The following is a 24,594-nucleotide window of genomic DNA, read 5'->3' as shown; positions in this document are numbered from 1 at the left end:
GATAGCCTATTCTCTCCCAAACCACTTCTCTTCAGGCTTTGTGGTTTGGATAGCTCCTTATGATGTTGCTCCTTCTACAAGCCAAGATTTGTAAGCCAAGAAGTATTTTTTTGAGTTCCTTGCTTGGAACAACCCAGGATCTTTGTTCCTGATGACATACTAAAAAAAAAAAAATTCTGGTTTATTTAGTCACTCATATATGAAAGGGACGCGGTGGCGCTGCGGGTTAAACTGCTGAGCTGTCGATCGGAAGGTCGGCGGTTCGAAACCGCGCGGCGGGGTGAGCTCCCGTTGTTAATCCCAGCTCCTGCTCACCTAGCAGTTCAAAAACATGCAAATGTGAGTAGATCAATAGGTACCGCTTCGGCGGGAAGGTAACGGCGTTCCGAGTCGTCATGCTGGCCACATGACCCGGAAGTGTCTATGACAACGCCGGCTCCAAGGCTTAGAAACGGAGATGAGCACCGCCCCCTAGAGTCGGATTCGACTGGACTTTACGTCAAGGGAAACCTTTACCTTTACCTATATGAAAGGAAAAAATAATAATAATCTGTCTGGACTAGCACAGCAATGGTCAACTGTAAACCAAGGTTCACCAGAAATATGTTCTGAAATGAAGGACACCAACAACCTTTCAAATTGTATTCTATAAAATTGGACATGAGCCATGTTTTTTTGTTTAAAAAACATGGTTAAAGCACACCATGACTTAGCATAGTCCATGAAGGCAACTGCTGATTCCTTACTTTGTTTAATGTTGCACAGTCTCTCTTAAACAAACATCCACACATCCACATACAAGTTCTTTATGTGGTAGCTAGAAAGTAAAGGAGAAGGTTTGACATTTCCTTTACAGTACCTCTGATGTCACTGTCACTTGTATGTTTTATTTCTGGATTTTTCTAGATGCTACTTTCAGGCAAAAGTGATTAGCCATTGCTTCTAATTTTAGACCAAACCCAGACCTGGCATCTTCCAACATCAATTACAATTGAGCCAAACTGGAGTTTTCTGTAGACTGATCTACTAATTAATAAAAAAATGTGTGTCCTCCTATAAAAAGTAACTTATTCAGTCAATTAGGAGAAAGGTTATTAAATCAGAACGCTGTGTATTGTACAAGTGATAGCAAGTTAAGATGTGCCAGTTGTTCTCAAAAGCTTTGTCTGCACAAGGACAAGTGTGCCTGATATGAGGATGTTACTATATGTCCCTTCTGTCATTGTTGTAGATAAAACATTAAACCTTGCTAATGTAAACACTTGCATATGGAGAAGAGAAAATATGTTGGAGAGAGAATTGTCTCTGTTACAGTAGTGAGGAGCTTTGATCTTCCATTCTGCAGATTGAAATCAAGGACTTTGATTAATCTCTAAGGTAGCTTTCTTCAACGCAAGCATGACCAGGGCTGGGCTGGGCTGGGCTGAGGGACCGTAATAAATCTGATCTAAGATTGGAAGTGGTGGCTGATTATTTTTGCCTGAAAGGTTTTGGCATTATGTATCTATTAAACTTACTTTCTTTTTATTGAATTAGTTCCTTATCCTGTTTTAATGGATTGTATTTCATCTGTGTTTATTTTTGGTTTGGGTGGTTTTGTTTCGTTCTCTGAAAATAAATAATCTGTTGCTACTGTTATTGATGCCAGTCGATGCTTTGTTGTTTTTCCTTGCGTATGAAGCCAATTTTGTTTCCGAGTCTCAGAAAATATATTACTCCCATCTGACTTCAACTTGAAAGATGACACTTCTCTCCTGCTGTTGATTAGAAGTTTCATGTACTTTAGTTGTTTACCAGTTTTGTGACACTGTTTGGTGACATTTCTATAATGCCTCCAGAGGAAAGTTTGGAATGCCAAGGGGACGCACTTGGCTGCACACACTGCCAGCAACTTATTCCAAACATGATCTGATCAGAGACCTGCCTACTTTGCTGTCATTATTTAAGACAAACCTTCCAAGATTCAAGGCAGGGATTCATTAGCTTGTCGGGTGTTGCGGACAGCACTCGGTAATGGATGTGAATTTAAAATCACCAACAATGGCAAAGATTTCTTTTTCATTCTCACTGCTAGCATACAGAGCCAGAGGCTGAAACTCACAACAGTCCTTTTGGACACTGTAGGAGAAAAACCATTGTAGGAGGAAAGGAAACTCAGGAGGAGACTGAGAGCACCTTTTCTAACTAACAAATTTTAGTAAAAGACATACGCTTTCATGAGCTGTAATTCACTTCATCAGATGCATAGAGTGGCTGGACTGATGTAGGGTTTAGTTGGAAAAGACACTACCAAACTCTTTCTGTTTTTAACTGTCCTTTTGTTTAGATTGAGCTGACCCATATTGTCTAGTCCATGATAGCCTAGTCAGTTTCATGGCTAGGAAGGACTATGTTGGTACCTAATATAACTTCTTCTTATGAAGATGTTTAATCAAGGTGCATGCTTGCACACATGTGATGCTGAAGTGTTGCTGAAGCTAGTTGAGCTGGTTTGAGACACTGGTTGGATGGGAGGACTCTTCAGGCACTCTAGATATGCCACTTTTGATTCCATGGAAGGGCTATGGACCTGATCTAACTTTAATTGTGGTGTGGTGGTTGTGGTGTTGGATTGTAACTGGGGAGATCCAAATACAAGTCCATTCTCCCACATGGAACTTCACTGAGTGTCTTTGGATCAATCACTGTATCTCAACCTATCTCACAGGCTTGTTCCTGTGATGAAAAATACTCAAGGAGAGAGATTGTTACCTAACAAATACATAATATTTTCAGATTTTAAATTCCTCTGATCCTTGTATCCCCCACTTTGAATGCCCCTTTGGATTGAAAGGCAAGAGAATAAATCCAATAAGTAAAGAACTGGCATGAAGTGCAAGCATTACTTTGCAACACATTTGCACCCCGCCTATGTGAAGACTTATACTCAGTGAATAATTTCTAAGAAACTCCCAGTTATGCCTGGTTCTCCCTCTGCCACGTAAATACTTCTTGATGTTCTAGGTTGTGAGTTCCACCAGGGTGACTTGCCTGCCTGGTGAGAAGGTTGCAAATAATCATCTGCCATCTACTTATTCTTGTAGGTAGTATGGATCCAGTGCAACACCAATGAGGTGAGGAAAAGTAGCCAAGTTTTGACAGCAAATTTACACTTTCTCTCTGTCTCTCACATTAGAAAACTCACCAAGGTTCTGAATTTCTATGTTGGAAATGCAGATGATTCTAGTAAGACAGAATTGCTATTTGCTGCTCTGAAAGCTTTGAAGTACCTCTTCAGGTTCATAGTACAATCAAGAGTTCTTTACCTAGGGTAAGTGAGAAAGCAACCCAACAGGTTCCATTCAGATGTTCCCTTTCAGCTACAAGGCAACCATTATTAATCTGGATGCTCTGACTATATTATGCAAATGGAGAAATGCATGCTAGATCTATGAAGGACCAGAATTTTGTGCCAAACCTGCTTTCACTATTCATTTTAAGACTTTATTATTATTATTTTGGGTATAAAAGTAGGCTTGACAGTGCATGACTAAAGTGAACAGTTGGGAGACAGAAAACACAGGAGTGGTTCAGCATGAGTCGGGTGGTGTGAGGGCCAGTCCTATCATTAGATATCATGACAAATGGCTGCTTGAAGCAGGTGATGTTGGGTATCGTGAAAGGGCAGGAAATTGTTAGTTTAATATATTGTCATTGAATTGTTACAGCTGCAGAGATTGAAGTGGTACTTTAGGGATTTTTTTAAAGACCCTGGATGTATTGGATTAAAATTGCCATCACTTTCAGCCTCAAGAGTCTGGCAACTAAAATAAATGAGCAGTGCAGAAATAAATAGCTGTGACCCGCAAGTTGATATTCTTACTCTTTAATTGTCCCAACACAGGATAATGTTAGAAATTATGTAAAGGGATTTGATATTCTGTCTCTGTATCAGTCTAATTTCCCAAAATATGACCAGAATAGGATCAAACCAGGTATGGAAAGAGAAGCCAGGAGAAAAAGAATCAAGATCAAAATTGGACCAGATTAGCCTGGAGTCTACAAAGGCGGACACCCACCCACTCACCCCGATTCCCTTATTGCACCCCTATGGGGGAGGCAGTTGAACTGCAGCTTGGGATGTTGGTGACTGCCCCATTCTAAGTCCCATTCCCTCATGTGACCCAGAGTTGAGCCTATGCAGCCTGCCCTATTCTTCAATCTTCACTAACACTGAGAAACTTTTAACTTCTGCTGGTAAAGGGGTTGAAAAAAATTCCAAAAGCCATACTCTGCTTACTTTCCTTACCTTGGTTTTTTTTTTTAAGATTTTATGGAAAAAGTGAAGATGGAGATGAGTTTAACAATGCCATTCGCAAGCTGTTCCTCTCCTTTAATGTCCTCATGGATAGGCCTCTTGAAGAGGCTGTCAAAATCAAGGTTGGTACAAACCAGTTGTCTGAATTTAATGTGGCAGAGACAGGTCTTCCCTTGGGGAGAAGGAAGGAGGGAGCTGCTTCAGACAGCAGACTGGGGTGCATGGAAAAGAGAGGCCAAGCCTCCATCTATTGCCTTCCTGGCATGCTGCTTGGGACAGCCATTCCACTGCACCTAAGGCACATGGCTCTCTGTAGCCACTTACCAACACAGCCAGTTGCTCCGTATGCAACACTCTGAAGGGATCTTCAGAGGGACACGTGGAGTGTGGCTATGGCACCTGCTTTTAGAAGCAGCTGCCATAGACCCATCAGAATTAACTGCTCAAAGTATACAAGGTGAATAGCCTGAGTTTCTACCCCTGGTCTAGTTCATTCTTAAAGCCTTCTCCACTCATGAGCCATCCCAGTACGTTGGGCTTACAAGTCTCAGAATTCTCAGATGGGATGACCATATTGCTGGAAGTTCTGAGGGTTGAGATCCCAACATATTTGAGGGCACCAGATTCAGAAAGGCAGGTCTAAGGATTTAGAGCATAGGAACCTTTTCAGTTCATAGAAGTATCATCAGGGTCCATGTGGCAGGAAAGTTCAGACATCTGGAGAATCCTTTGAGTATGATGAAGCTTGTTCGAGTGGAGACCTCAAACTTAATTTGCCTTCCTTTTGCCTGTTCCAGGGTGCTACCTTGAAGTATTTGCCAAACATTATTAATGATGTCAAACTAGTCTTTGATCCAGTGGAACTCAGGTACTATAATCCCCACCCCCACCCTTTGTGGCTGATGATAACAAATTAACTTAGTTGCTGCAAAAAGCTCACAATAATACTCATGCTGTATTGGATTTTTCTTTTCCTATTGGGCAGGAATGCCACAAAGTTTTGGAAGGTAATCTCTGAAAATGGGAAGATAAGCTTTAGTCATGACGTTTGGTTAAGGAATCCCTATGTACAAGGGCAACCATGTGGGAAGAGGACAAGGAGAAACAAATGACAAGTGCACCATGACATCATTGTGCAAATGATGCAACTTACATACTTGCATCAGACATGATATCATTATGTAATTCCACCATTTGATGGCTTGTTACACTTGCCACTGCCCGTTCATTGGATCCCATAGCACCTGGATATGGGATGAAGAGATAAATGTTTGTAACCTTAGACGGGGTGAAGAGTCAGTAATTTTTTTTATACTTGTGATGAAGGTTGGAAGGCACTTCTTTATATATTTCTTTTCTCTCTATTATAATCTTATACATAAAAGGAGCCTAGGGCCATGTTGGTAGGGAATTAAGGGTATTATTGAAATCCAACAAATCTGGAGGACGGCAGGTTGGTAAAAGTTGTCATAGACTGTGAGCATGTGATGGGACATCAAGCTAAGCCTTCAGAAAAGAAAAACAGAACAAGCCCACCCAATTTTTGCAAATCTGGTATTGATATGTGAATTGACTTCTAAAGTCTTAAACTTTCAGATATTTCCATAGTCTAAGATGTAGTAGACGTTTAATTGGTCAAGAGCCTTTTCAGTGATGAAATACTCATTACAGAACAGTTGTTATATTTACTGTTACTACTAATGCGATGTTGGAAATATCTGACTGTTATCATAATTATAATGTTTATAATATCTTCCCCCTGCAGTGGGCCAGGCTGTTGGGTGATCCTGTCTCAGTGATGTGAATATGTGCTTTTGAGTCACCCCAAGTACGATGTGCTGTTTTTAACTGATCTTGCTTTTTGATGGATTGTTAGCTAGCCAGAGTTGCATGTTGAGTAGGCAACCATATAAGTTGAAATAGAGACAGAGACAGAGATATATATTTTACACTCTGGAAAATTATTTCACAGGGGTGTTAGGAAGCTGCTTTTTAAAGACATTAGTCAAATCAGTGCCCCAAATATTAATGGAATAAAATATTCTTGCTACCCCCATTCCCTGAACCCTTTTCAGTGTCCTCTTTAGCAAATTTATCCAAAGCATCCCCGATAATCAGCTCGTTCGTCAGAAGCTCAATTGCATGACCAAGATTGTGGACAGTGACCTGTTCCGTCAGTCTGGTAAGTTAGGTCTTCCTTTTTTTCTCTCTCTCTCTCATTCTCATTTTCAATGTTCTAATGATGTATAGTACCAGCAAAATGGCCATTGATGTTTAGAGTGCACTACAAAACTCCTCAGAGATGCAAGCTCATGTCCTAATGGTATCTTCTACTATGGGTCATGGATAAGCCAGCCTCCAGCATTGATAATGCAAGCAGCTGGAGTCTGTGGACCTCCTGACTGATAATTGAAGGATTGCACTCCTTATTTGTCAGTTTCCCCTGCCTTCCAACTGGTTTAGAACAGAAGGAGTAAACATGGCTTTCCATATCATAAGGGTGTTCAAAATTACAGCTCAGTACCTTCTGGAGAACTACAGTTTCCTCCATTCCTGAATTATGGGCAAAATTTTGGTTCTGTTTTTGGGGCTGTTTTAATAGCATGGAAATCAATGCATGAGTTATTTCAAGCCCAGTCAGATGTGTTGACTCTTTTCCATATTTCCTCATTCTGTGTCCCAGAATGCCGTGACATTCTTCTCCCCCTGCTGGTAGACCAACTAAGTGGGCAACTGGATGATAATTCCCACAAACCTGACCATGAAGCCTGTTCACAGCTGCTTAGTAACATCCTTGAGGTACTCGATCGGAAGGAAGTGGTAAGTATCAGTTGTTTCCTTCCATCCATCCTTGAGAGTAACATTGCCTGTAACTCTTTAAAGCAGCTGCTTTGGAATTTAATATGAAGTGCTGCAGGATGGATGGATGAATGGATAGATCTTGACTTTGGGTGACTGATATGAATTCATTGACTGTATGCAGTTTTCTTGGTAAAATTGGAGGTGGTTTGCCATTGTGCTCCTCCAGGATGTTTTTATTTATTTATTGTTCAAATTTCTATCACCGCTCATCTCCCCCCGAACAGGGGGACTCTGTTTTGCTGACTTCCCACTCTAGTTTAGAGCCCTGGTCTTATCAGATGGTCTCCCACCAAAATATATGTAGGGTTGACATGTTACTTTCCAAGGAAAAGCTAAGGCTATGGCATGACGGGTATTTGTTTGTTTGATATTTTTAGTCTGCTGCTTCAGGAGGCAGTTTTTATTGGGAGGTTTGCATAGATGTAAAGCTTTTTTTTTTTTTTAAACCCTCTCTGCCACTCCACAATTTTGTCTGTAATTGCTTTCCCCCCTTTTTTTAATTTGAGAATTTAAAAATAAATCAATTCAAAAAACAGAAGGCTTTGTCACATAACAGATATTTTGGATGCAATGTTTTAAGACAGGGTTTTGGATGCCTGAACTTTCTAGCCCTGAAAATTGTAGAGAACTGAAAATTATAGGAGTGCTCTGTAAAAAACTCAGTAGCAAGGGAAATGTTAGACAGGGTTTCAAACAGCTGGTATATTTTTAAATACAATCCTACAATTGCATATCTGCTCTCACTGTGTAGCTCCCTAGTAATCTGTCCTTGACTAGTCAGGGGAAAAAAGTTCTGTAGAATACATGAAAAGGCAAAATTAAATAAAATTAAGCACAAAGTAATCTGGTCTCAGTGTCAGGCCCATTTCTGATAAGCACAAATGTTTTATATACTATCCCAGGAAACCTTTTGTTTTGAAGGGGGTTATCATCATGGAATAGGGAAGGGCTTGTTTACCAAGCTGGGAATGGCAAAGAAAGGGACATAAAGAGAACGGAATCTATCCCCTCCCCCTTTTAGTCTTATTCACAATATTTGGGGATGGTTATCTTGCACCCCAAAGACTTCACCAGAACTTCTTGTGACAAGGCTCCATGCAGTATTGTGAAAATCCCTGTGTCAAGAACCCATCTAACACGTTTTCCATTTCTTTGGTTCCCTCAGGGCCCGACTGCAGATCACATCCAGTTGATAATGGAACGGCTGCTGAGGAGGATAAACCGGACTGTGATTGGCATGGGGAGGCAGTCTCCTCACATTGTGAGAGCAATTTGCTTGACTCTTGTGGTGCTTGATTTATTGTCTCTTGAGTTTTGGGGTACATGTCCCTTATTTTGAGACTTCTGGTAGGACCCCAGCCATAGACTCTTCAGATTAGCTGGCACATTGGAGAGTTGTCTTTCTTCCAGCCCTTGACATTTTATGGCCAATGTGTCAAATGGCACAGAGGCCTAGACATGGGGACCTTTTTACTTAGACCAAGGGTGGGAGGCCTTCTTTCTCCCATCCTCTTCCTTCAGTGCCTGGAGGCAGCAGGTGGGAAGATAGACACTGTTATCACATCACTAGAGCGGGCAGGACCAAAATCCTCTGATTTTTCCTTTTGCTTGTTATGTGGAGGACGGGCAATAGCTTAAGGGGCAAAATTGGTGCTTTCAGATTTTCATGGGTTCAAGGCACCCATGTTTGCTTTCACAACTCAACTCAACTTTGAATCATCTTTCACAACTCAACTCAACTTTGAATCCTATTGACAATATGGACACTTTCAAGTTAATCCCTTTTCAAAATGGAGAATTGGGTCTGTTTGGAAAGGGCATGCTTAAGACAGCCATTTGGTCCCATAAACATCCCCAAAGGCCAGGAAAAAAAAAACACTGAACATTTTGGCCCCACCCATTTGGTTGATGTTGCAGCTGTATTGCCCACGCTGTCTGTGCAGGCCTGCCCATTATGGAGCTCTGAGAGCCACAAGCAGGCTGCTTTGGTATACAAGCAGTGCATGAACCACAGGTCCTCCACTCCCCAATTTAGGCCATTGAAGACAACTCCATAAACTACCAGTGGATTCCAGGTGGTGGTCATGTCATTTCCAGTCTGGCCCAGCATGGCATGAAGAGAGTGGGTGTTGTCATCCAATAACTGGGGAGCCACTCATTCCTTGCCCAGTAGATCACATGGAAATACCAGGCAGGCAGGGTCTTAAATTGAAAGGCTATGATATAATTTCCATGTGACATGACACATTGGAAGAACATCCTATTTTACAGGACAAAAAAATATAATTAATATCATGGCCAAACACATCCCATTTGCATTTTCCCTTTCTAATCCCCCCTCAGTTTGTGGTGCTTATGAGCTGTGCCTTACAAAGGCAACTGTCTTTAGTGCAAAATGGAGGAATCTATGGTTTAAACCAGTGTTTCTCAACCTTGGCAACTCTAAGATGTGTGGACTTTGACTCCCAGAATTCCCCAGCCAGCTGGGCTGGGGAATTTTGGGAGTCAAAGTCCACACATCTTAGAGTTGCCAAGGTTGAGAAACACTGGTTTAAAGTAATGCTGTGTTGAAGTCTGCCTTGAAATTTCTTAAGTTTCCCTCCCCTGAAAAAGGGGCTTCTGTTTTTTCACCTTTTTTTAGCATACAAAAGATAATATGTGCTGAAAAGATTTTTTTCTTCCTGATTTCTTGTGGGGATGTTTTTGAACTGATTTTATTGTTGGAACTGGCAGATGGTGCTGCATTTGATGTGAAGTTCCGGGTTAAACATCAGCATGCAGAGATGTTATTTGGACATCGCCCCTAGGAGGAATTCTTTCTTGATGTCTTCACTTGGGATTTGGTTGAAATGTGGAGAACCAGGGAGGCAGCAGTCTCCTGGGGTGATTATTGTACAATGAAAGAGATGATACTCACACATACCCCTTGGTGTTCTTACCACTAAGTAAGTGTGAGAGTGTCAACATCTCCTTCTTTGAAAGAATTCCAGATTTTCTTTCCACAAGAGAAGAAGAAACTGCAGGAGACATTTTCTATCTTGCAGAGCACTATTCTGAACAGAAGGCAGACTGTGGTTTGTTGCGATAACCATAGTGTAGCCAATTTGAGTTTTGGAAAGCTGTAATTGTTACAAACTGGAAACTGATGCATATGGATGAGGGAATGAACAAGACCGTAGGAGACCAAGATACAGTCACCAAACCGTGATCTGACCATAACAACTGAGCTGGATGCTTGATATTTGCTTTGACATGAAACGTTCTGTCTTATGACTAGATTGTGTTGCTCCAGTGCTGATATTCTGCTCCTGCCACTCCAATAAAAATGTCAGTATTTTTTAGCCTGGTGCATGAATACTTTTAATAACCATGTTTTTATGACAGAGCTGTGAATACGAACAATTTGGCCATGTAGGAATTTTTTTTTTAATTCATTTATTGCATTTGTAGGGTGCCCCATTCCAGATTAGTCTGGGTGCCTTATAAGATTAAAACAGGAATAAATACAAAGTGACTCCAGCAATAAAAACAAGTGTTCATTCAGGGTGCAAAAACTCATCCAAATTCCTCACAACTCTCAGAACCTATCCATCTACCCATCCCTCCATCCATCCATCCATCCAAGACTTGCAGGAAAAGCCAAGTTTTTAAAGAGCACTTGAAGACAGGAAAGTGGGAACCATATACTGGTGGGGGCTTTCAACACTGCCCAGCAAGGTGGGAACCAACACAAGATGGATGGTGAAGCAATATGATGAACAAACAAACAAACAAACCATCTGGATGCAAATGCAATGGTTGAAAATAAGCCAGAAACGATGTAGGAAAAATGAAGCCCTCTAAAAAACTAGAAAATTGTTGTAGTTTTAAAAAAGAATATATTGATTTGTCAGATCAGATACTAGACAGTTATAGCTGAATATTTTGTCTCCCACCCAAGCATGTCTTCCTGTGGGCTTTGAACGCTAACCTCTCAAGATCTTCTTATGAATAACTAAAGATCTCTGGTGGTCCACCTTGTCCAGCATCCTAAATCTCACAAGGTCCAACTAGATGTCTTTTAGGAAACCCACAAGGACAATCTTAGATATATCTGCTCTAAGGTTCATGAAAAGCACAACTGACAAAGGGTCTTTATTTTCTCCATCTTGTTTCCAGGGTAGTTTTGTATCTTGCATGACAGCCATCTTAAGGCAGATGGATGATTCCCATTATAACTGCTACATCAGCACTTTCAAAACCAGGCAAGATCTTATTGTAAGTCTGATTGAAATTTGAAATGGGAGGATTTGAGGATTATATTGTTGTTGTTATTATTATTATTATTATTATTAGAGTTTGTTTACTTTTGGTCATATAGACACTAGACAGGTATTGTGATGGAATGTGAGGATGACCTTGGAAGACAGAGGGGAAGAGAAGCCACCTAGAGAATGGTCAGATAAAAGAGAAAGGAGCCTGCAACAGAGTAACAGCCAGAGAAAGAAACTTAGGAAAGACCTGCCCTAACTACTCAGGCAGTAAATAGGGAGGGTGGGAGATTTGTACTTTCAGACTTGCAAGATTCTGTTAATGTAGCCTTACAATAAAGTAGAATAAGCTCACCTAGTTGTGTTTCCTGTCTGGTTTACCTGGGAGGGCTGACAGGTAGTATGTTTACAACTTGAATCCCAAAGAGCAGGAAAAGCTCTTGAGTACACCTTCTTCAGAATTTCAGATTCGGTTCCAAAATGAAGTCCTCTCTGGTTGCTTGCATTGTTTGAAATGTGATGAGCAATCCTTCATTCAATCTCAGAATCCAGAAAGGGTAGCTATTGGGTCTTTCTCCAATGTTGAGTTGAAATGCTTTCCATCACTCTTGGAGGTGGCAGGAAACTATACTGGCATGAAATCTGTTGTCTCCATTGCTTACCCTTTTTCTGCTTCTGTTCCTGTGGTGGATTTGGGCAATGCCACTGGTTCTCAGGAAGGAGGGAGCACATTCCAAGGAGGTGGAGGAGATAAACGGAGGCCCAGACCCAGAGGCAAGGGTGGGAAAATGAAGAGGTTCAGGATATCCCTGCCCCAGAGTGTCCCAGGTTATTTCCCCTTAGGTTTGGTAGAGTAGCTTTAGTCTGGCAAGATTCTGTCTATACGGCGTGAGCAAATAAAGAACTGAAATTTGAATGGACTGGTTCCTCGTTGTTCTTGGGCTGGGCCTGACAGTTCCTTGATACTATACTGTAGTTCCCTAACATATCTCCAAGATGATGGGGAAGAAAGCCTAGCAGATATTTAGATGCCCTGTGGTCTGCCCTTGGATGGTTAACACCAATATAGTTAAGGACAGTTTAGGCCTGTCTTGCTCATAAGTTGGGGTTGAAATAAAGGCAACGTCAGGGGGACACAGGAGAAAAATGTAGGAGCCATGATTCAATGGAAATGGTGAATGCCAAGAGCATGTATGTGCCATGATTAGTTGCAAGTCTTATAGTTGTAGAAGAGCAGTTGCAGTACTCCATACAGATGATTGCTTTATGGTTGTGAACATGCTTTGCAAGGGCCTCCAACTGCATTTGAGTTAGGTAGCTTTCCTTGCCTTCTGCCTGAGGCTCTGCTGAGTTATTGAAAGTCAAAGGTGACAGTATTGGAATAGATTTACGAATCTGATGTAAGCCAGCTTTCCTTCATTACTTCAGAGGAGATACTTGGTGGCTTGCCGGCAGAATACCAACTTTACATGCAGGTTCAGTTCCTAGTGCCTCCGGTTGAAAGTGATGAGATAGATTTCTTCCCTCAATCTATGCATATTTTAATCAGAACTTTGAGCTCTGAGCATGCTCGAGTTAGGGACTCTTTCTTTCTTCCTCCGTACTCTGCTCCTCGGGGATATCATGAATCTGCATTTGGCTGGCTGAAGGCCTGAGTAACTAAGGCCAACTTTGTGACATGGAAGAATCTGTAAGCATTGGCCAGCACAGCAGTTTGTGGAGCCTGGCATTTGTTTAACGTGCTCCTACCGAAAAGAGAGAAGTGGGGGAGTGATGGTCTGTGCCTCCCACTATGAAGTTCTGCCAAGTTGTTTTGAAGACTCTATTTGGCATATTGGGAATCTGGCAATGGCGAACCATTGGGATGGGCTTCCAGAAATGCCAACTTTGTGTGTGCGTGTGTGTGTGTGTGTGTGTGTGTAAGTAAACCTATTTGCAACTAAATCCTCAGGCCTCTCAGATTGTATAAGCTATGTCTTCTGAGGTTTTCATTCCAAAATTTCCACACCCAGGGATTGAGTTACTCAAAAGCTTCTTTGATGTGGATGATCTTAGTCAAGAGCACAACAAGTTAGCTTTGGAAGAGCTGCCAGGAGTGGGTTTATGCAGTCATTTTGAAAGATGCCAGAAGTTTTGACCCTGCTGCTTGCTGTTCATGTCAGCTCAGATGCCAGTTCCGTCCTCACACATGCAGTTCTCTTACAAGCAGCCTTTCCTAACTTCAGTAACTACTCATATCACCCCTCTGATCAGTAAATGATAGCAGTCATGGTTCAGCACAGATGGACTTCCTAGACTGTGAAAAGCTTGAGATACCCATACATCAGGGGCAGGCAGTATGATGGCAGTCTTTCTGTTCCCTCTTGTCTTTTTTCTCAAATTGATTGCAAAATACTTGCCTTTGAGCATGATGTTGATTTCCAAGTATCCAAATAAGTATTTATTTGGTGCCCATAGGAATGCTTAGATCATTAAAAGGTTGGTGGATCAGCATAGCACTTTATTTTTAGTGTGTGTTTATTTTGAACCAAGTCCTCTTCCTAGTAATAATAATGCACCAGGATGATATAGAGCATCTCTGGGGTCTAGGAGATGTGACAAGCAGCAAGCAAGTTTGCCTTCTGATAGACAGTTGGGTGTCTTGTGACTATTCCCCATCACAGTTATTTTGGGAATAGGTAAGCTGTTTCCTATGAGTGCCATTTTGTGAATGTACCCACCATATGCTCTCATGGGGGGGGGGGGTTGTTTGAGTGGGGATGAAAGATTTGAATCATAAGATCTTAAGAATAAAGACATGTTTTGCTGTCTTCCGAAAGGTACAATCTAGTAGCCATGTGAACTGATGCAGAGCCTTGTTTGGGGTGGATTTTCTTGGGAAAATATGAAATATTAGTTTTAATAATCAATATATTATGTCTATATATAAAATAAATGAATGTTGCCTTCTGGCCTTTGCGGTCCAGACATTATATCTGCCTAGCAGTCTTGGGGTAATGTCATTAAGCTGGTCATTCTTATCTTGACTGTGCCTCCATCTTCTCAACTGGAATTATATCATTTAAGGACTGATTTAATTATGCCTAATCCTAATCTCTTTAGCAAATAGCCAAAGCTATGTCTCCTTCTGTAGTTTTCCAATCCGGTACAGCTATACATCTTGCTGTACTTTTCAAAATGAAAATGACCTTTTGTGTGGAGTTCTTAGCTGGAAAATCCTACGTTGTCTTGGCTGTTGCTGCTTGATCTCATAAAGTCCTGTTTATTTGGACTTGCTTGAAAAGTTGAAATAAAATCCATATAAATATCCCCTGTCATCCCCAAAAGTACACTTTAATCATAAGCTGGCCACATATCCCTTGCATTAAGTGCTTGATTGTATTTAATGCATCTGTTGTAGAATTTATTTTTTGGAAACCTAGAGTTCTGTCCCTGAAAATAGCTAGAGTGAAATTATGGTACATTGGAACAAAGATCTTTCTTTCAGCCTGCCTGTTATCCAAGGGCTATTGTCAACAAGGAAAGGTAAAAAAAATAAAAATAGTGACTGTTACTATGCGATCAAATCTCTGCTCCCTTTTTACATGTGACATATACACAATGCACATAAAAAAGGGTAAGGCTTCAGTCACATGGTCACAGACACCATCTTGATCTTTTTGACTACTCCCCACCCGCCCAGCCCTGCAGACACATCTTTATTACACTCCATAAAAAGGCATGATAAAGGATTCCAGCAAAGTAAAATAACTAATACTTTTTTAAATAGCCCGTGTAGCAATGACAGAGAAATATTTAAGGAACAAACAGCATGATTAGGCTTTGGATCCTTAAGTCCTGAATGCAAGGATGGAAGTTCAGGTCTCCAACTGCTGCCAAGAGGCAGATAATGCTGGGGTCATTCTGGATTCCACAGCAGGTCCTAAAGCTGTAGCTCTCTCCAGAAGCAGCTTTGCCTTAAAGAAAAGTGCAAATAACACATTCTGGGAGTGGGCCTGTTTTTCACTGGGATTCTTGCAGAGAAGGGCAAGTGTTGAACAAGCCCTTCCCTTTACAACAAAACCCCCAGTCCTATGATTCTAGAGCTGCTATATTAGGTGTATTGAAATGCAAACGAGGAAGACTGAAACAATAAATAGTAGTAACAGCAGGATATTGTCTAAGTGTTAGTCTAAGACTGTTGCAAGTGCTACATACACTACCTTGAAGTATTTAAAAATAAGCACATCTTTGGAAGGAAACCTAGTTGTTTAGGTAGTATGTATGTCTTGGTGTGTGAATTCACTGTAGGATTGAGGTATCAATTGCAATGTAGTCTTAAGGTGAGATTTTCACTTGTCATTTAAGTAGCAGGGCTTTGGGTCTGACTCCAAGAAGTAGGTGGCATCCCAGTAGAACAAAAGTTATATTTAATTAAGTTAGTTTAATGCAATTAATATTAGAACATGGCATGTATTTAAAGAATTTCCACTTGTACCATTCTAAGAAAAGGTTTTTATTGTTAGGAGGACTCTGGTAGAGGGTGGGGAACACAGGAAGCCATGGAGGATCATTCCCGGTGATCTCTGGAAGGGTTGGGAATACAGTTCCCAAAATTCCCAGATAGTATGGCTATTTCTGGGAAATAGAGCCCAAGCACATCTGGATAATATTATATCTGGGAAGGCTGCTATATAAGCTTTTCAAGCCTAATGTAAATCTGGGTCACTCTCCTTCCTTCTGATTTGTTACCATCTTCGTAGGATTTTCTGATGGAAACCTTCATCATGTTTAAAGACCTCATTGGAAAAAATGTCTATGCAAGTGATTGGATGGTCATGAATATGATGCAGAGCAGGTAAAAAGTCTATTATCCATAGCCCAGAGCTTTTTGTTTTTTCCCAGTTCTTTCTTTTTTTCACATATCTCGTACAGTGTATCAATCAATGGCCATTGTTCCAGGACCCTTGAAGCCTGGTCTGGATAAAAAACTAAAGATGATCATGAGACTCCCTTCTGGATTTCATGGCTACTAATAGTGGTTTTATTTCTCTGTCTTCAGTAGCCTCCTAACTTGTAAATTCTCTTGACTGCGGTTGCTTAGAACCTCCTGAATCATACCTTTCAATCTGAGGATATAGATATTTTATGAAAATTGGCACCATTGCTTTAAGAGCAGTAAAAATACAAATTATGCCAAAGAACTTGTGAACACACAGCAGGCCCTTCCTGTGGTTTCACAGGGATGAGAAGGAGCTTTAAGCCCCTGCCTCTCCCCCAACCTCTTTTTTAAAATGGCTTTTTTCCCCCCCTGCACTTTTCCAGGATTTTCCTTCGAGCCATAAATCAGTACGCCTCTGTGCTCAACCGCTTCTTCTTGGATCAGACAAGCTTTGAGCTCCAGGTAAGGGAGAACATCCTAATCACAAGGGCCAAGTGGTTGTCTGGGAGGTGAGTCTTTACAGTTTGCAAAGTTCGTAAAACAGACATGAGTCATGGCCATTTGAAGTGAGAATCTACATGTTTTAAAAAAAACTTTCAAATTTGAGAACTTGCTTGGAGAATATGGAAGGTCAGAGATAGGCAAGGGGACCTGCTTAACATTTTTAAGGCATCAGAAATCAGGGCAGATAGGACCATATTACATGTCAAGTTCTTTTCCCTCTTGAAATGCTGAAGAGCTTAAGAAGACATTCCTTTGTCTTTCAGCTACATTGAAATCTTACTCTACAGTATCCAGGTAGTTCTCACCTCAGATTAACAGGATACTGTACTATGGTGACAGTGATTGGCAATAAAAAGAAAAAAAAGTGTTTCAGGAGATTCCATAAGACACTTGGATTTCAGGTTGCTCATCTCTGATTTAGGCCAATAGCAGATCATCAAACCAGCCATGCTGGATGTGGCATGTAATACAATCCTGTAAATACCTATTAATTTACTCCATAGGAGTTATTTTCCATAAGACTGCTGCAGCCATTAGTTGGTTCAGGAAGCTACAGTTATTGAGATCTGCCCAATTATAGCCCTACAGTGTTCCTGCTACACCATGCCAGTAAGAAATCCAAATTTAGATCCATGTTTAGCAATGAAAGACTGTAGGTGACTTTGAATCATTTTGCTTCAGCCTCAGCATCTCAAGATCACCCTGATATGCTTCAGGGGAAAGTGGATAATTACAACTCTGGTTGTCAAATCCAACAGCTTTTCTCCTAGGATTTGCCTCTCCAATAATTGTAAGAGCAGGAGAGTAGATAGTAATACCTGGTCAACACATTGAACTAAACTGTAATTTGTTGAATGTATCACAGTTGGCTAGGTTCAAACTTTGCGTAACGTATTATATGAGCCCAGTCCTTAAAGACTCAGAAACACACTTAGATCCAGCAGGCAGCTTCTTAAGTTCTTGTTGGAGCAGATGGCTTGAGGCCAGAAATGTGTATCACCTCTTCTATCTTACATGCCATTGTTTGATTTTATCTTGTTTTATTGTTTGTTTTATCTGATTTCTCTCTCCCCCCCACCCCCATGCTCCCATAGCTATGGAATAATTACTTCCACTTGGCAGTAGCCTTTCTTACCCATGAATCCCTTCAACTGGAGACTTTTTCTCAGGCTAAACGGAACAAGATAATGAAGAAGTAAGTTTTCACTTAAGTTTTTATTTTCACGAGGTCCCCCCCCACACACACACACTTTGGTGCTTTAATTACATCAGTGCCATCACATTTTCCTGAATGAATGATACTGAAAATCTGAAGGGCGAGTATATCTAAAACATGCATCAATTTTATATTGGCCAATAAAGCTTGGCTGATTTCTTTAAATATTTAACAATATTTATTAGATGCACATTCTACTTTTTCTCTCGGAATCAAAGGAAGATTCAGGAGATAGTTACATAAACACCAATCTTCTCCTTTATCAGTGAAAGGATCTGCCTTCTTACCATACCATAATAAAACTGTTAGAAAGATCAGAAAGTCTTCACCCTAACATACACAGGGATAGATTGTCTCTAAAAGGAAATTGGTTAGTGGCTTGAATTTTTGTAACTCCATCCCATTCATCTCAATAAATACTGCTAAAGAAGCACTCTTTGACAATGGTCCTTGGAAAAGAATCAGCATTGGTTTTAGGCAGTTACCAAAGAACTGGACACCTAGACATCTGGTGAGCCTCCATAGTTAAGGGACAACTTATCTTTTCAGTCCTGCTCCAACACCCTTAACTGCTACACCACACAGGCTCCCATGCTTTTATGCTCACAACCCAGGTTTTGCAACTTTGTGGCAACTGTCTTCAATTTTTCTCAGTTGCAATTAATGCAGTTGTTACTGATGTGTTTCTGACTGTTTTTATTGATATGTTCTTTTGGGTGAGTGGAATTATTGCTTATCCTTGGGCACCAGGCGGGAGGGGTGTTATATGCAGTGGGTTTTCTGTGTTCTCATCTTGGTAAGCCACCCAGAGTCACTTGTGTATCCTGTACATAAAATCCTGTACATAAAATCAAACAAACAAGCTGTAATGGTTCCCTATTCTAAAACACTATCAGACTCATGAACAGGAATTCAAAGATATCTGGTTTATTAAAGAATAGTATGCAGGATCACAGAGGAAGCTGAGAATGATGAAAGCACACCAAATTCAAACAAAAAACCCTCGGTGCAAATGAAATCCCTCCCCCCCGTAGAATCTTCTCAAGTTCACAATCCCAGGTACTCCTAATGGTTTCTGATGGTCTGTGGGAAAAGGCCTTGAACAGATAACATAACCCAAACACATCCCAGCTCCCTCCCAAACAGAAACGCGTGTCAGCGCCATGGCATGTGAAACATTACGATGTATAAACTACATTGAATCAGTGAACATGACATACTGCCCCCCCAAAAGAAAGATTACATTAAGCAGCAGGCTTTAAAGGATAAGCAAGGTGGAAATGGTTAACTAAATCAGGAGCATTAACATGGTGAGCAGACACCCAGGATGAGGAAAATGTTTCCATTGGACGAGATACTGCAGGGTACCTCGAAGTTTGCGGGAATCAATGATGTCCTTGACTTCAAAGTGTTGGCTGTCAATCATGATTGGAGCAGGAGGAGGAGGTTGAGGGTGCCAGTGTGAGGAGTGGTGCGTAGGCTTAAGCAAGTTGCAATGGAAAACGGTGCAAGCATTTCAAATTGTGAGGCAGGTCCAATTTAACAGTAACTGGATTGATAAGCTGAACAATAGGAAAGGGACCAATGAATTTGGGAGCAAGTTTTTTAGAGGGTTGAGGTGATTTGATAAATTTAGTAGATAGATACACCTGATCCCCAACTTTGAAGTCGTGTTGTAAGGAACGATGCTTATCAGCTTGCAACTTGTAAGCAGCCTGGGCATCAGCCAAAGCTTGTTGAATTACCGGCCATGAATCAGACAGTTTAACAGCCCAGTCAGATGCAGAACATGTTTGGGAAGGGGGCTGTGGCAGTTCAGGGATGGGAACAAAGTCGTGACCAGAAACCACGCGAAAGGGGTTTGTCCGGTACTTTGATGGACAGCATTGTTGTAAGCAACTTCAGCAAAAGGTAATAACTCCACCCAATTGTCCTGATGGTAGTTAATGTATACTCTAAGAAATTGTTCAAGAGTGGAGTTCAAAATCTCAGTAGAACCGTCAGTCTGAGGATGGGATGATGTGGACAGTGCTTGTTTGGTGCCAATCAATTTTAAAAATGATTTCCAAAACGTTACAATGTATCAACTACATTGAATCAGTGAACATGACACAAGCAAATTAATAAATAAAGAAGTAGTTGCAATAATGTGAATGCGTGTTTGAAAGGACCTTTCAGACTGCATCCCAAAAGTGATCCTAGGTGCAATGTTGGTCCAATAATTTGTTTTGATCCTGGAGATTTAAGCAACATCACTGAATGCTCCCTCTTTTTTTTTTTTCCGGTTTGTAGATACGGGGATATGAGGAAGGAAATTGGCTTCAAGATAAGGGACATGTGGTACAACCTTGGTAAGCAGTGAAGTGTCTGGGAGAGAAAATTGGTTTGCAGAGTTGGACTCTTTTCAGTTATTGCTTCTTGGATGTCAGAATGATTGGGAACATCAACTTCTTTGTTCATGTGAAAAGAAGTGAACACTAATTACTACCCACATGGAAGGGTCACTTTGACTAAGAAAGGATGGTGTTTTCATAGGAAAAGGGGGAAATGGGATGTATTATCTTTATTGTGTGAAGGTGTAAAACATACAAATATTTAGCCTTTCTCAATCCCATTCATAGGCTGGCTGGATGCACCTTCTTTTCCTTTCTCACTTCCCTGCAAAGAACACGCCTTAATAAGCTGAGATATCTGTGAATGAATAAACAAACAAACCAGGATAGTTCCCAACAACTGTAGCTTCTATGTTTATGTAAGCCCATAAAGAACATTTAGATACACCAGGATTTATGGCTGTGGCTTCAGCTATTGGCAGATCTGAAGTTATCGTTGCCTGAAATGGGTAGCACACATGAACCTGTACATCGTTTTTGGTTTGCTGGCTGGTGCATAATGTGAAGGCTTCTTGGTATCTCAGTATATTAAAAGAAGTTATAGTTGAACTTGGTCACTTTTTTAAAAAAAAGTGTAAGCAATTTCAGCACCAGGTTTTGTCTATATAACTCCGCCAGGCAATAGCTGAAAGACACATTCTCTGTCATTCGTCCAGTCACCATCATTAATCACACACACACACAGACCTCCAGAAAGTGCAGATAATGTTGAACGTCTGGCTAGATTTTCATAATACCCTTAACTTGATTACTGCTTCAAATCTTTTGGAATTAAATGGTATACAAATCTTTGTGATTAAAAAAAAGTAATCTACCAAGTAAAGCTATGGTCTGGCTTTGCTGGAATCATAAAATAACAACAGGCTGGATTCACACAAGTCTTAACTAAAAAAAAAAAACCCAACCTAATAAAGTTAAAGCATACACATTTTGCGTGTTGTGTGAATGTAGCCACTAAGAGTTCAGTATGTGTGAACTGAATAAGATTCCTAGTACAAATACCTGAATCCTCTGGAACATCCTCTTCCAATCTAAGTAGATGCCTGGCTTTCACCTCCCCAGAATGATCTAGCCAATATGGTCATTGCTGAGGATTCTGGAGGCTGGAGTCCATGCACCTGGAGGGCTTCCAAGTTCAAGAAGGCTGCCTGCTCTAGATAGGTCATCATGGTATTCCTGAGAAAGTTTTCAGAAGCCTACATTAAACAGGAGAAAATGAGAGACAACATGCAAAGAGAAAGAGAGATAATTTGACTTGAAGAAGCACTCCTAGTGTTTGGGAATGACTTTTCCCCTGTCTTGTCCCCACTATTATATTAGTATCATGGTTAGCTGGAATCCTAGAGAATTTCACAGGAATCCTAGAGAAAGTAGAAGAGAAGGTGTCCGTTGGGCTGTTTGCCTATGAAAGAACTGAGTTGAAAGGGATTTGTGGGTGAACAGCAGCTGCTGTGTTAGATAAAGCAGCCCATCTTCTTGATCTTCACTCTTGTTTTCCCCCGCCCTTTTTCTCTTTTCTCAGGGCCTCATAAGATCAAGTTCATCCCTTCTATGGTGGGCCCAGTTCTGGAAGTGACCTTGACGCCAGAGCCTGAGTTGCGAAAAGCAACCATCCCTATCTTTTTTGACATGATGCAATGTGAATTCAACTTCAGTGGGTGCAGAAATTTCCGAATGGTACAGAACCAGCTTGTAGAGTGTGGGGAAAGTTTGAGAATTAATTGTAAGGAATTAGGAATAAACTGATGAGCCTTGCTAGAGGAGATACCTGAAGGCAGTATCTCTGCTTTTTCTTTAGGACAAAGCATAGTTCTTTGTCATATACTGTACAGACTTCAGCAGTTAGTTTAACTAAATCAGCATCAAACCATTGCCTGAACTGGGCCATTATCTGGTTTCTAGTAGGATTAGTTTATCTAAAATGACTGGCAGAGAAAAAAATAGGACTTCCTCCTGAGATTCTCAGTGGGACTCAGCATATAGAAAGGTGGCTTTTGTTAGATCAAATATTGATCCACCTAGCCCAGGGTTCCCTGAAGTGGTCAATATTGACCCCCCCCCCAGGGTTGATGGGACTATCCAAGGGGTCAATAAATGTAAAGGAAGGTAAAGGTTCCCGTTTAGTCGTGTCCGACACTAGGGGGCGGTGCTCATCTCCATTTCATGGCTGAAGAGCCAGCGTTGTCTGAAGACATTTCTGCGGTCATGTGGCCAGCATGACAGTCACGGAACACTGTTATCGTCCCGCCAAAGTGGTACCTATTTATCTACTTGCATTTGCATGCTTTCAAATTGCTGGGTTGGCAGGAGCTGGGGTGAGTGCAGGAGCTCATTCCATCATGCAGCACTCAGGTCTCAAACTGCTGAACTTGCAACCTTCTGGTCGACAAGCCTGGCGTCTTAACCACTGAGCCACCACGCTCCCTGGTGGCTCATCAATAAATGTATGAGGGTCAAAAAGGGCTCAGTAAATGTCTGGGGGTCAATAGGTGGTCAATAAATGATGGAAGGTCGATTGGGGTCAATCTTTTGGGGTCTCTGTAGAGCTCCACACCAGTCCCTAGTCCTGAAAGTGAGGTGGCTAGCGGTGAGACAGTGTTAAAAGGGTTGGATGGTCAGCCACCAGCGACAGCAGCCTTGAGTTGTTTCTATTATTATTATAAATAGTACTCTTAGTTAAAGTAGTATTTATTACATTATTTTCATATAATAAATGTTTGGGGGTTGATGAGCAATCTGAAACTTCATGAAGGGGTTGATGAGCTGAAGAGTTTGGGGACCCTGATCTAACTGAACTGTGAGAAACAGGGTTCTTCCAAGTGTTGTTGAGTTAGGGCTCCCACTATGCCCATCCTTAGCCACATTGGTTGAACCTCTGGCAGTTTTACTTCAGCAAGATCTGAAAGGACCTTTGAACTAGCTCCATAGTTGAAGCCAAGAGAGGTCTTAGCAATTGCTTGTCATCTGATACCTTTCATCAGAAATGTCAGGTCTCATTCCTGGTACTTTCTACTTTCAAGTTATGTACTCTACCATATTTCTATGGCCCCTTCCTTCCTTGTTGGAAAGAGAGTGGCAGGTTAAGAGAAGGTGTTCTGATACTTGGTGGGATTTCAGTTCTTTTCAGACCTGTGATATTATCTGAAACTACTAGCTGACTTGATTCTATCCACCTCTATCATGTGTCATGCATTTTTCCAAAGGATTTAACCTTACATCACACTATGTGATGCCTCAACATTCTTATCCATACATCTCCTCTGGGGGGAGATGGGCGTTGATAAAATTTGATAAATAAATAAGTAGATCTAGCAAGAGCCATAACTTCCTAGTTTAGGGTATTGCCAAAATAAATAGTAAAAATAGGCACTGTTTCAGAGCAAAAAGAAACAAAATCAAGCCAAAATTATTTTGGGAAAAGTCATAATGGGAACAAACAAAGCCTAATTTAGCATTCCTTCTTGAATTCTCCTAATATATCATTTACTTTACTATGTTTCATTTTGCATTTCCATTGGAAAATTCTGACTGTTGTTTTTTGACATGGGAGGTTCAGGAACACCTCCTTGTGTTCTGATTTATTTTTTTTAATGATTTAATGGAAACCTTAGAGTAATTTTTTTTCTTTTTGGTCTTTAACTTGCAGTTTGAAAATGAGCTGATCACTAAATTAGATCAAGAAGTGGAAGGTGGTCAAGGAGATGAACAGTACAAGATCTTGCTGGAGAAACTGTAAGTGTGTGAGTGTTCTTGATTAACTTCCAGGTAATGTTTTGTAATGTGGTGTTGCTTTCTTGCATTCCATTGCACAGGGAATGTGTCAGCTTGCAAAGCATGCTTTGCACATTTATCAGATGAGCAGCAGACAAATATTCCTTTTAGTCTCCAACATCAACATTATTTATTAATATACGCACACATATAGCATTCATTGTTAAGTTAATCTGTGTGTTGATTGAATTTTCATATAGGTATAAAGCATTAGGTCTGAAACAAACAGTATATTTATTTTTTAGCATTACAGAATCATTGGAAAGGGCCATTTAGCAATCAACCCCTCACCCATCCAATGAGGAATTTAAATAAAAGCATCTTTGATAGGCAGCATCTACCTGAACACATCTCAGAAAAGAGGTCCTTATCCCTTCCAT

General features: G+C 40.8%; 1 protein-coding gene across 1 annotated transcript in view; it reads left to right on the top strand.

Annotated features, from left to right (window-relative positions):
• DOCK5 (dedicator of cytokinesis 5) overlaps positions 1-24,594 on the top strand; it is a 117,597-nt gene that overhangs the window by 63,658 nt on the left and 29,345 nt on the right. Inside the window, exons 22-34 of the mRNA XM_063311107.1 lie at positions 3,176-3,310; positions 4,308-4,419; positions 5,095-5,165; positions 6,373-6,479; positions 6,981-7,117; positions 8,325-8,420; positions 11,318-11,416; positions 16,152-16,246; positions 16,714-16,792; positions 17,929-18,029; positions 20,343-20,401; positions 21,966-22,120; positions 24,090-24,175. Of these exons, the coding sequence (XP_063167177.1) occupies positions 3,176-3,310; positions 4,308-4,419; positions 5,095-5,165; positions 6,373-6,479; positions 6,981-7,117; positions 8,325-8,420; positions 11,318-11,416; positions 16,152-16,246; positions 16,714-16,792; positions 17,929-18,029; positions 20,343-20,401; positions 21,966-22,120; positions 24,090-24,175 (1,332 nt within the window). The remainder of the gene's footprint in view (positions 1-3,175; positions 3,311-4,307; positions 4,420-5,094; positions 5,166-6,372; positions 6,480-6,980; positions 7,118-8,324; positions 8,421-11,317; positions 11,417-16,151; positions 16,247-16,713; positions 16,793-17,928; positions 18,030-20,342; positions 20,402-21,965; positions 22,121-24,089; positions 24,176-24,594) is intronic.

The sequence above is a fragment of the Candoia aspera genome, chromosome 9 (genome assembly GCF_035149785.1).
Source record: "Candoia aspera isolate rCanAsp1 chromosome 9, rCanAsp1.hap2, whole genome shotgun sequence".
NCBI lineage: Eukaryota > Metazoa > Chordata > Lepidosauria > Squamata > Boidae > Candoia > Candoia aspera.
The sequence above is the reverse complement of the archived record's forward strand: the minus strand, read 5'-3'. Positions and strand labels throughout refer to the sequence as shown.